This window comes from Sorex araneus, chromosome 4 (genome assembly GCF_027595985.1).
Source record: "Sorex araneus isolate mSorAra2 chromosome 4, mSorAra2.pri, whole genome shotgun sequence".
Taxonomy (NCBI): Eukaryota; Metazoa; Chordata; class Mammalia; order Eulipotyphla; family Soricidae; genus Sorex; species Sorex araneus.
The window spans coordinates 94,484,596-94,498,198 of record NC_073305.1 but is presented as its reverse complement, the minus strand read 5'-3'; the positions used below and the strand labels follow the sequence as shown (position 1 = coordinate 94,498,198).

Here is a 13,603-nt window from a genome sequence, read left to right as displayed (position 1 = left end):
TGGGCAACCAAATGTAGTGGCAGGGATCAAACCAAGGTTGGCCTAATGTAAATAAAATATGTGAACCTCTACAAAAGTGACCCAGCAACAGTAAATGCATGTTGTATTGAGGCAATAAGCAAAAAAAATTCTTTGGTTTCAAATTGAATAAAAGCAAGGTTAAAGTGTGTATGTGTGTACTACACTGTATGTGTATATATACATATATATGCACATATATATTCATATAAATATATATAGTATTTCTTTATATGCAAACAAATATGTATACATATAAACAAATTAGATGTATTTTTCTGTGCCCTTAATTGTTTAAATCTGTCTACCAACAAGTGGCCATAAGCATAAGTGTTTGTATTGAGCCAGAAACCAAAGTCCCATTATCCTTTTATACTTATAATTAACTGGATATGTCTTCTGCAGACTTTCTTTTTTCTGTTAACCTAAATTAGACAATAAGGTTTTAAAAATACCAATAGTAAACACTTATAACTTTTAAGTATTACTGAGGAACATATTAATCATATATTTATTATTAAAATAAATATATCAGAGTCCAAACAACAGTACAGTGTGTAGGATGCTTGCCTTGCACCCAGCAACCTCAATCAATTCTTGATAATTTGCATGATCCCCACCAAGTCTTCCAGGATATATACCTGAGTGCAAAGCCAACTCCCAAACAATAGGAGATATATATATATATATATACATATTTATGCATGTATATATAATATATTATATAATATGACTTGTATCACTTGTAGTCCCGTTGATCTTTGATTTGCTCGAGCGGGCGCCAGTAACATCTCCATTTGTCCCTGTCTCAAGCTAGTGTAGCCCAATGATACGTGCTCGCTCCAGGAACAGAGAGAGCCTCAAATCGTTCATTCAGAGATTTGACAAAGAAATCTGACCACCTAGTTGGTGGGCGACCACGAGGTCTTCTGACGTCCCGTGGAATCCAGTCTGTAACAGCTCTAGTCCAACAGTCGTCTCTGAATGGCATTATATGACCGGCCCATCTGATTTTTGATGCCTTGGCAAACGAGACAGCATCCCTGATTTTTGACCATCGATGAAGGTCAGAACTCCGGATTCCTTCTCTCACTTGAGTGAGACATGCTATTCCCAGCATAGCTCTTTCGATTCCTCTTTGGGATTCCCTAATAGCATTCTCATCCTGTTTGTGTAGGGCCCAGGTCTCTGAGGCATATGTTAGTGCAGGAAGAACAGTGGAATCAAAAAGATGTGCCTGGAGTCGGAGGTTCTTCTTTTTCTTAACCTAACCTCTTTGACGCTCTTGAAGGCATTCCACGCTGCTCTCTTCCTCCTATGCATTTCTGGCACCAAGTCATTTCTTATATTGATTTATATATAGTATATATAATATATTATATATACTGTGATTTTCATAATACAACTCATCATCAAAATTGTGAAAAATTTTCACAGGTGTTAGCTGTGGAGATATGTCACTAACAGCCAAGGAAGAATTTACTAGGTGGGTATTATGATAACCTTTATTTAGCAGCCCCCTAGGGATTGCCTTGACTAAGTGTTGAATCACTAAGTTTATATCACTTCCTAGGACTGTGTAATACAGGAACAATCATGAAAGACCTAGTCATTTTCTCTTAAAGCAGGACAACCTTGATTGACCATTCTTAACACTGGAACTTCCTGGATCTAAAGATGTACTAAAACACTAACTCAGGGTAAAGAGATGTGCTAGCATACTAACTCTAATGTACTACTTCTGTAGGGCCTTCCTCATGTACCTCTCTAGGAGTTATTTATTTCTCACCTATTTCATAAAATAAATACTTTCAACATCTGATTTCAGAAGTGTAAAACAGATAGGATCTCTTAGCTATAATTTAACTGAAACAATATAATGCAAATATATAAGGTACTAAAATAATCCATTTTTTCACTAGAAGTATGGCATTAAATTATTTATATTTTATTTCCACAAAACTGTGTAGAACAGACATAGTTTATTTATTCATACATTCATTGGAATGAATGTTGTAAAAATCATGGATATATGTGATGTCTTCGAAGATTGAATAGGCCAAGGTTTTTATGACAATAATCTTGGAAACCACATACTAGTAAAAGTCTAGTTTGTTTTCAAACTCTGTAAGGATGGCAGAATTAGACATGCACTGTGAAAATAAAATAAGTGTAAAATTTAGACACATATCCTGTTTTTCACACGTTCATTAGAAGGCAGCAGAGTCCTTAGCATCTTCTGTTTTACACACTAAACTATTTTGAAATCTGCCTAGGATCACAGAATTTTGTGATCCGCTAAAATGCTTATAATATTCAGCTTTTAAATTTTCAATTAGCAAGTGCTAATGAGCATCCAAAATGAGGAAAAGGTTCCAGAGAGGTTGAGAGAAAACCAGGGAAGTTTTAAAAAAAAGTTGGGCTACAGAAAGAAAGAAAATTACTTCAAAGCCGACAACAGGAGGAAGAAGGAACAGAAGGCGCAAGAAGAGAGAAGCAGAGAAAGTTAGTGATATTGTAAGGAAAACAAAGATTGGAAATGAACAAAAGTCATTCTTTTGAAAGTCTTTATTTCCTTTTTATTCCTTTCAAACAAGATACTGAAAATCCTTCTGTTTATTGCTTTTATTTTCTTTGTTTCACAAATTCATGTGAAAAAAGAATGAAACAAAAAGGAAGCTACTAGTAGTTTTCTATTTTCAACAACCAATAAACGCAATGGTGTATATATACGCATATATATACATACATATTTACAATTATTTTGAATTTTACATACACAATAAAAATGTAGAATATTTGAAAAAATATCAATTTATGACTGAAAAATGTGAGGAAAAAATCTCCAAGGAAGTTGTTTTCCACTTTTATTTTAATTAATTAATTTATTATGTTTTCTTTTATGTATTCATAAGCACTTGCACTCACTAAGTCTAAAGTCATATAATTGATTAACTAAGAGTAGACAGCTGGGGACAATTCTCAAATTCCTTATAGGAAAGAAGCCTCAATATATTTCAGGAAAATAATATGTCATTGAGAAATTCCCTGAAGCCATGCTTTAGGAAATGGAAACAAGTTTCATAAGGCTAGGAAGACCAGATGGTTCCAAGAATTTTTGGACAGTTATTTTTACTCTTAGGTCATTCATTATAATGGAAAGAAAGCACACTGTTAACAAATTTACTGGAATGTAAGAATGTGGGTGTTAGTTTTCTAACTATTCTATTTTCTGTTTTCACAAACTCAACATTTATCAGAAAAACTGTTTTTAAGTAGCACAGGGTAGTCTAATGCTTATAAATCATAAGTCATATTATTTCCAGTCAATGTCAGGGATGGATAGAATATACAGAATGGAGAGAACAGCATAAACTCCAAGCTACTTTTTCTGTAGGTAATTATGAAAATGGACTGGAGCAATAGTATAGCAAGTAGGGTGTTTGCCTTGCACGCAGCGGATCCGGGTTCAATTCCTCCATTCCTATCAAAGACCCCGGCAAGCTACTGAGAGTACCCCACTCGCTCGGCAGGGCCTGTCAAGCTACCTGTCACGTATTCAATATGCCAAAACAGCAACAAGTCTCACAATGGAGAAGTTACTGGTGCCCATTCAAACAAAAATCAGATGACAGTGATATGGTGATACAGTGAATCATGAAAATAAACAAACTACATATGAGTACTGAATAAAATAAAAATGAGTGGATTTATTTCCACTTGCTTTCATAATGCAGCCATAACTCCATCACCAATGATATGTTAAAAGCATCTAGGAGATAGTACAGCTGGCATAGTACTTGCCTTACAAACAGTAAAGTGAGATTCAATCACTAGCACCATATATGACACTCCAGACCCACCAGGAGTGAGTCCTGAGTGCACAGCCACTATTTAGCCTGTGGCACTATCAGGGTGGCTCAGAAAACAAATAATCCACATAAAAGGAATAAAAAAATCAGTGGAGAAGAGAAAACTAAACCGTTATATGTAGCCTTCAAGACCCATGAAGAAGAATTGTAAGTTATCTACAACTCCTGCTGATTTGTAATTGAGTTTTCCTAAATCCCTCCATACTATAGAGATTTATTTCTCTCTCTGCTTCCAAAAAAATAGAACATTCCAATATGTTGTAAGTGCACCTGTTTGTCTTATTTTAGGTGATTGCCTGCTGTTTTCTTTGGATAATGAACAATTGTTGTTAATCTTTAATGATAGAGACTCCAACATATTGTTTGAGTCCACCAAAAACACAATTGATGCTGAACAAAGAAAACATAGAACAAATGATTACTTATTTGTAAAAATAAATTTAATTTTATGAAAAATTTATTACTACAGAAGATTTAGAAAGTTTTAGAAATTTGAAGGAAATTTCACACTAATAAAACTAATCAGAATAAACATAAAATCTTTACAATAATATATATATATAATATATTACAATAAATATATATAAAATACATATATACATTTGCTTTTTCAGTCATATCTGGCAATGCACAGGGGTTACTCCTGGCTCTGCACTCAGGAATCACTACTGGTGGTTCTCAGGGGACCATATGGGATGCTGGGAATCGAACCCGGGTCAACCTCGTGCAAGGCAAATGTCCTACCTGCTGTACTATCACTCCAGGCCCGAGTTTTATATTTTAAAGAAAATGATATTTTGCTCCAAATGAGAAGATAACTTTAAGATGAAATGTCCTAAACCAAATTTTGATTAAATGAAAAGTCTGTAGTGTTTCATAATAACAAAATATTCATTTTTTAAAATATTTTCAAAAATTTAGTTTTTAATTATATGAAAATAAGTGACTATTTTCATAAACATAAATACTTTTAGTCTTGAAAAATAGTTTCAAATAATGTCTCATGATTTAGAAAAAATAAGAAACCTCGCATGATGAGACAAGTACAGATTTTAAAGTTGTTTTATCAGATGCATATTTAATTTTTGGATACTGATATTTCTATATAGATGACTGGATTTTTAGTAGTAAAGAAATATAGTCACTTATATAATTAAGATACCTTCACAATCATTAATCTATTAGGAAAATACTTTTTCTTTATTATTTCATGTTTTGGTTTTATGGGGGGTCACACCTGGCCCTTAACTAATCTAATCCTGAGTTGAGTCTCCATCCAGCTGTGTTAATGGACCATGCAGTGACTGTGACAGAACCCAGAACTCCTGCAGGCAAACCCAGAAATATGATTTAGCAACTAAAGAAACTGAGTTCAGTTACTATATATACAGGTTTCATATTTACATTTGTATAACTGTAAAACTACATTTATATTTTCTGAATTTCAGTTTATAAAATTTATAAACTTATATTTTATATAAATGAAATATGCATATATATAATGCAGCAATTTTTTTCTGGATAAGTATGCTGTGAGGAACTATGTAGATTATCATATTGAAATATAGATAGTTCCAGAACTGAATGGTTTATTAGTTATTTTTATTTAATAGTAAAATTTAGATTTCGACCATATGAACACAATATAAAATGTTTATCGACAATTTAGCATGCATTCAGTAATATATCAAGATGCAATCAAAAGCACTGTCTTGCCTTTTCATTGCCTTTTGTTAGTGTGACTTATTATTTCCCTCTGGCTTTTTCAGCTTTCTCACAAGTTAATAGTTTCTCAAGTCTTAGATGCCTGATATCTTGTCTTGCCATTAATCACTGTGAAGTTAACAGCTAGCACACCTCTCGGTATTATCTTGTGTTTAACGTTGTCTACACAGCAATGAATCAAAGTCGTGAAGGCAGGATGGTACCTCTTCAAATCAAAGCATTTCAAGAAATTATATCTTTAAACTTTTAAACTTAGAAAATTCTTTGTTGGTGACAATATTTAGTGTTAATACACTTTAAATATACTATCTCATAAAGGCTTACTTAATTAAAAAAGTATGTCATACATTTTAAAGGCTATTGATAAAAAAAAGCATGTTCTTATTAGTACTAGTATTTGATTATTTCTTAAACTTTGATACCATAAGTACTATGTCTAAATATTAAATACCTTTCTTTTATCAACACATTTAGTACAAATATTATAAGCTAGATATATGCTTTTAGTGAGAACTTAGTATAGTATACGCTATTTATCTTCCATTCTTCCATGAAAATTTAGGTCATTTCTATGGATGTAGAAATATGTGCTTTATGTTGTTCAGTTCTTTTGGATATCTTGAGAAGAAGGATTCCTGGTTATAGAGAACTTCTACTACACTGAAATAATTTTTAAAAATTTACTTCAGGGGCCGGAGCGATAGCACAGCGGGTAGGGCGTTTGCCTTGCACGCGGCCAACCCGGGTTCGATCCCCGGCATCCCATATGGTCCCCCAAGCACTGCCAGGAGTAATTCCTGAGTGCAAAGCCAGGAGTAACCCCTGAGCATCGCTGGGTGTGACCCAAAAAGCAAAAAAAAAAAAAATTTACTTCAGTTAAAAGGGTGCAATATTACTTAGGATCAGAGAGATAGTACAGCAAGTAAAGTGTTTTCTTTAGACAGAGCTGACCGAACATCGATCCCATCAACCCATATGATTCTCTAAACACAGCCAGGCATAATCTCTGAGTGTAGAACCAAGAGTAAGCCCTCAGCACTGCCAAGTGTGACACTCAAGACCAAAAACAAAACAAAAAATAAGATAGAGTGTAGGATAACATGGGGTTTGTCCTTTTAGCCTTGCTCTAGGGAACTTAGTTTACCTTAGAGCAATGTCCTTTTTGTATGGACACAGGAAGACAGTTAATAATATGCTTTGTAACTTGGGAGCTGATTGACTCCAATAATATTTGCTCCCGGGCATCTGCTTTCCTAGCACCCCAAAAGTAGGGTCCCGACAAGGGATGGAATGGACCCAGGGCAAGGTGTGAGCTACCCTGGCATCGAAATGGGCCAGGCCAAAGTGCCACAATACTCAACTGTAAGTTGAGAGCATGGTCATAGACAAATGCTGTCATGATCCAAAAGTAACGATGAGACTTGGACCCTGCTGGGGTTGGGAAGACTAAACTGGCCTGAGGACTGTGGTCTGGAATGTATAGTGAATGTCCTCAGGAAGAACCAAACTTTAAGTCTGATATATCTCTTACTGTGCTCATACAAAATGACATTGCTAGAAATATTAGAAGTAAATTTACTATAACTATTTAAGCGGATTACTAGCTGAGGAAGGAAGAAAGGGACATACCCTGACACACCCTTGTTTGGACCCCACCCTTGAGCGGATCTCCTAGTAATCTCATCAAAATCCTTAATGAGATTTTGTTAATCTCCTTGAGAAATGGTCTTACCCTTCTTTGTTGATTTGTTAATGTTCAATCCACCTTTGTATCACCACCCTATTTAATTTACTATATAAACTAAGACTGTGAGGGCACTGGGGGGAGACAGAAGAATACAGGGGAGACAGAAGAAGACAGGAGAGACAGAGAAGGAGACACACTAGAGGAAACAGGAGAAGACACAGAAGCAGAGACAGAGACAGGTGAGAAGAAACCAGAGGAGAGACTACAGAGGCAGAGACAGAGAGACAGAAGAGAGCACAGCAGCACACACAGAAGCAGAGCACAAGAAGGAGTCATCCCGATTCAGTCCATACACAGTGGCTTGGGAACACCGGACGCAAGCAGTGCGTGTGAGAGAGAGTTGCCCTGAGTGCCCTCGGACAATAGAACGACAGGACACATCATGCGTCTCCCCCTCCTACGCGCGCCACCCTTTGTGATTTTTTACAATAGGGTAATTATAAATAACCTAAATCTCATGAAACATGAATTAAGAAACACTATTATACACATGCAACAGAATAAAAAAAAAGATCTTTTCCCCTAAAATCAAACCAAGCTCACCTAAAATAAATAAATAAATAAATAAAATCAGCTTTGCACGTCAAAAAAAAGTTACAGCATACATGATAACATGGAAGAAACTTGAAGACATTAATGCTCTTTAAATACAATAGTCACAAAATCAAAAAATATGCATGATTTTATTTATATATGCTAGCTATTAGAGTCAAGCTCATCGAATTTAAAGTTGGTTCCTAAGAACTGAAAACAAAGTAGGGCACCTTACATATTTTAGTTGCTTTTCTGCTTTCATATCTATTAAGAAAGCATTGAATGTGTTTGCTTGTTTATGTATAACAGTGGCTGTTAAAATTTTTCTTACCAACCTGAAGAGTTTTGTGGTTCTAGAAATGTCTTATTGCAAGAAGTTTGGACTAAACACTCTAAGTGAGTACTTTGGAAAAGACACAAGAAAAAGTATACATGAGTTGTGTTTCCTTTTTGTTTTTTTTGATGTCAAAAATCAGTTGGGCTGGACGTGTAATGTGATTTAGAGACGACTGCTGGACTAGAGCTATTACTGACTGGAATCCACAGGATGTCAAAAGACCGCATGGCCGCCCACCTACAAGGTGGTCAGACTTCTTCGTCAAAACCCTGAACGAACAGTTTGAGGCTTTTCATTTTCCTGGAGCAAGCAGATACCACTGGGCTAGTCTAGCACATGACAAGGACAAATGGAGACATTACTGGCACCCACTTGAGCAAATCGAAGATCAAGGGAATGACAAGTGATACACGTGAACAAGTGAGTTGTGGTTAAGTTCACAATGTAGAGATGAGCTAGTGGTTCAAGGATAAATATTTATTGTTTATAGCTCTGCTAATTTAAGGAATTACTCCATTTCCAATATTCTCATTTCCACATCTTTAATAGAAACAATATCATCTAAATGTGGAATTAGAGAACAAAAACAACTATTCACTAAAATTACAATCATTTCTGCCTGATATTAGAATGTAAAAAATAATATTTTGGCATGAGTACATGCAAATTTATCAAAAATATTTTATCTAAAATATTTATCTAAAATATTGACTCGAGTCGCAGCTGCGCCGGGTCCCGGGTGGAAGGTGCTCCTCTTGGCTGTTCTTTCTCGAGCAGAGGCAGTTCTCAGCCCAGCGCCAGGACGAGTCCGGTTCGTGTCGGTCCGCAGAGATCTCGCTCATCTCCCTCGGCTGCGGGAAATCGGGCTGGAGCGACTGAGTCCGCGATGGAGAAAACTTTAGAAACTGTTCCATTGGAGAGGAAAAAGAGAGAAAAGGAACAGTTTCATAAACCCTTTATTGGTGGCTTGAGCTTTGAAACAAGAGAAGAAAGTTTGAGGAATTACTACGAGCAATGGGGCAAACTACAGATTGTGTGGTTATGAGAGATCCAGCAAGCGAAAGATCAAGAGAATTTGGTTTTGTAACTTTTTCATCCATGGCTGAGGTTGATGCTGCCATGGCTGCAAGACCTCATTCAATTGATGGAAGAGTGGTTGAGCCAAAACGTGCTGTTGCAATAGAGGAATCTGGAAAACCAGGGGCTCATGTAACTGTGAAGAAGCTGTTCTTTGGTGGGATTAAAGAAGATACTAGGAACATCATCTTAGAGATTACTTTGAGGAATATGGGAAAATCGATACTATTGAAATAATTACAGATAGGCAGTCTGGAAAGAAAAGAGGCTTTGGATTTGTTACTTTTGATGACCATGATCCTGTGGATAAGATTGTATTACAGAAATACCATACGATTAACGGTCATAATGCGGAAGTACGAAAGGCTTTGTCTAGACAAGAAATGCAGGAAGTCCAAAGTTCTAGAAGTGGGAGAGGAGGCAACTTTGGCTTTGGGGATTCTCGTGGTGGTGGAGGAAATTTTGGACCAGGACCTGGAAGTAATTTCAGAGGAGGATCTGATGGATATGGAAGTGGTTGTGGATTTGGGGATGGCTATAATGGGTATGGAGGAGGACCCGGAGGTGGCAATTTTGGAGGTATCCCTGGTTATGGAGGAGGAAGAGGAGGATATGGTGGTGGAGGACCTGGATATGGCAACCAGGGTGGGGGCTACGGAGGTGGTTATGACAACTATGGAGGAGGAAATTATGGAACTGGAAATTATAATGATTTTGGGAATTATAACCAGCAACCTTCTAACTATGGTCCAATGAAGAGTGGAAACTTTGGTGGTAGCAGGAATATGAGGGGACCATATGGTGGAGGAAACTATGGTCCAGGAGGCAGTGGAGGAAGTGGGGGTTATGGAGGGAGAAGCAGATATTGAGCTTCTTCACATTGCCATGGGCTTCACTGTATAAATAGGAGAGGATGAGAGCCCAGAGGTAATAGAACAGCTTCAGGTTATCGAAATGACAATGTTAAGGAAACTCTTATCTCAGTCATGCATAAATATGCAGTGATATGGCAGAAGGCACCAGAGCAGATGCAAAGAGCCATTTTGTGAATGGATTGGATTATTTAATAACATTACCTTACGGTGGAGGAAGGATTGCAAATAAAATGCCTTTGAGACATTTTCTTAGCTTTTTAATTGTTGTTTCTTTCTAGTGGTCTTTGTAAGAGTGTAGAAGCATTCCTTCTTTGATAATGTTAAATTTGTAAGTTTCAGGTGACATGTGAAAACTTTTTTAAGATTTTTCTCAAAGTTTTGAAAAGCTATTAGCCAAGATCATGGTGTAATAAGACATAACGTCTTTTCCTTTAAAAAATTTAAGTGCGTGTTTAGAGTTAAGAAGCTGTTGTACATTTATGATTTAATAAAATAATTCTAAAGGAAAAATAAAATAAAATATTGACTCATATTCTTATTAAAATTATTAAAATACAGTTTTTCTACTAAGTTATTTTATTCATTTTTTCTCAGACTATTCAGCATTTACAAAATATATTTATTTATTTTCTGGGTATTCTTCCTAAGAAAAAAGGATTCTTTATTCATAATATTTTGCCATGAACATGCAGATTTTAATCTTTGCCTGTCTTAAGGATCTATTATAATGTCCCTAGATTCTCTTCAGCTAATTGGAGTATTATTGATAGAAAACTAGACTAACTATTGGGGAATGGTTCTATTACAAAAGAAGTCAACATTCAGGAAATGTAGTTAATAACTTGATACTTGGCTTTATGAAGAATGAAAAAAATAGTGATAGGATTAGATGAAATTCATTTTTTTCTTGCATATCCATAGCTTTATTATCATAACTTAATAAAAATGTAAGTAATTTTACCTCACTGTTTGTCTTTTCATTATTCTATTCAGTGAAGTAATTCTAAAGCTGGCAGTCTGAGCTGCTTTCCAATGCTGTTGACATTCTTTTGGAGGACTAATAAATGGGTTTCTAAGTAGAGTGCCCTAGTTGCACATCATGGTCTTGCCCCAAGTACCTTCTCTTCCAATTAATTGTTGCCAGAAGTATTGTGTCAGAACATATTTTATTTATAGCTCACAATTCTATCTGGCTGCCTGAGGAGGAGGATTTATTAGAAATTCATCAAGGTGTCTCTTTGATACATTTGACAGATTTTGATACATGTGTAGAAATTTGATCCAACTTGCATTATATTTAAGAAAATTTTGGGAGGGAAATTTGGGCTCTCAATATTGATATGAAATTTTCTGTGTTTATTCAATGGTTTTTATTTTATTGAATAACATAAAATAGGTAAAATTTAAAGAAAAAGATAATTGTATGCCTATGAAAGAGTGTAGCAGCATTTATCATGATAACTTAAAAGAGAAGACAGAAAGAGAAAAATTTGGCACCAAAATAATCTATCTCCACCTATACCCATAGCTACTTAATCTCATTGAATAGGAGAGTGATGACAGTCACTGCTTCATAAAAAAGATGTGAGAGTTGAATGAGTTAATATATATGAACTTGCAGCAGTGTCTGGCACATGTCAGCACTTTTCAAGTGTTGATGCAATTACTAAATTTAATGGCTTACATAAATAGTTGGGTATATATATCATTAATGTTACAATAAAATTAGAATAAGTTCTCAGTCATAAACTTATTATACCTAAATTATAAATATTTAGAGGCCTGTGACGGCAACCTGTGGTGCTTGGGGCTTACTAATAGCTCAGGAATCGTTCCTGGTGGGACTGGGGGACCCTATAAGGTCCTAAGGAATAATTCAGGGATGTCCGAGTGCAAGATAAGGGCTTACCTGCTGAATTATCTCTCCAGCCCCAGGAATGGACTTTTTAGTTTCCAGACTGTGATTTAAGTTTTAACTTGGCACTATAGTACCTTAAGTTAAACTTAGAGAATTGGGATTTTAAAATGTTTTATTTAGTTTTTCTGAGAGCATGGAAGGAATTATTATAGTTTGAAATTCTTTGTTAGCTATATCACCCTGTGACAGCCACCTGACTTACATAATGCACCATTATTAGAAGAAGCCACACCCTGTACATAAGCAGATTTTCATATTAATTTCATATATTACAAGGGTATTAAAATAACAATAATAATAAGATAAGAAATTGTCCCCTGAGGAACATTTATTCTCAAACCACCCTTGATGTCAAGGCAGCCTACTGTTTCTATGGCTACTTCCTGCTGAGATTCTCATTCAGACCAAAGTCTGTCTTTCTCTCTTTGGTTAAAGTTTCTTTTGCTTTTCTTGAGATAGTTACAAGCTTTCATGTTTGGGCTACAATCTCACAATGATCAAACACCCATCCCTCCACCAGTGCACATTCCAGTTGGTCTGAAGGATGTGAGTTATTGTTAAACTGGTTAGAATTTCTTTATCGGCTCCACAGCAGTCAAGCAGAAGGAGACAAGTATTTTGTCTCAAATATCTGCAGGCTGCATGGAAGTTCTGATTACTTTTATGATTTTTTTTGGGGGGGAGGGCAAGACAAACTTGACTGTGCTAGGTTATTACTACTTCTGCAGTAATCTTTCGGGGGGGAGGGCAAGGAAAACTTGACTGTGCTAGGTTATTACTACTTCTGTAGTAATCTGTGCTTCTAGAATCAATCCGGGTGGTTATCAGGGAACCATATGCAGTATGATCAATCTCACAGCTGCCTCATGTAGGCAAGTGCCTTATCTGCTGTGTTATCTCTCTAGACTCTCGTTTATTTTTTCATAGATAACAAGCCTTAGAAGGATGAACGATATTGGCTCAACAATTAATAGTTCAACATCAACATCATGTCTCAGAATAACTTGTGAGGATAAGCCTGGAGCAAATTTAGACATTGCAAAATTTTCATTTCTGTCTATAACCTTGGATGGCAATTTAATCTCATTAATTCTAAAAAATTATGGTCACACTGTTTTATAGAAAGAATGTGAGATTTAAGTGAGTTACTAAATATGAAATTTTGTAGCAGTGTCTGGCAAATAGTCAATACTCTGCAAGTGTTTGATGCAGTTATTAAAACTGACACTAAATATAAAAATTTGGCGTATAGTTATTTTATAAATAAAATTGAATATATTATTAGACCTAAAACTACTGAATCAAAGGCATAAACATTTTTAGAGAAACTCACCAAATATTTCGAAGAAGTAGTAGGTAGTTTGCCATTCCAGTTTGTATGATTGTATTAATATTATACATATCAGAACAATAGAGGCTGTGCGCGCAGAGCGAACGCTCGCAGCCTCCCCGCCCCTCCCACAACGCTCGACCCGGGAATCTCCGGCTCTCCTGCCCGCC

At 35.8% G+C, this 13,603-nt stretch overlaps 1 protein-coding gene across 1 annotated transcript; it reads left to right on the top strand.

Annotated features, from left to right (window-relative positions):
* The first annotated feature begins 9,003 nt into the window (after nt 1-9,003).
* LOC101542482 (heterogeneous nuclear ribonucleoproteins A2/B1-like) lies at nt 9,004-10,686 on the top strand. Its single transcript, XM_055135634.1, is given in 3 exon segments — nt 9,004-9,255; nt 9,258-9,485; nt 9,488-10,686. Coding segments are annotated over 3 exon segments (1,056 nt in total). The 5' UTR covers nt 9,004-9,119; the 3' UTR covers nt 10,180-10,686.
* Nucleotides 10,687-13,603: the final 2,917 nt, after the last annotated feature.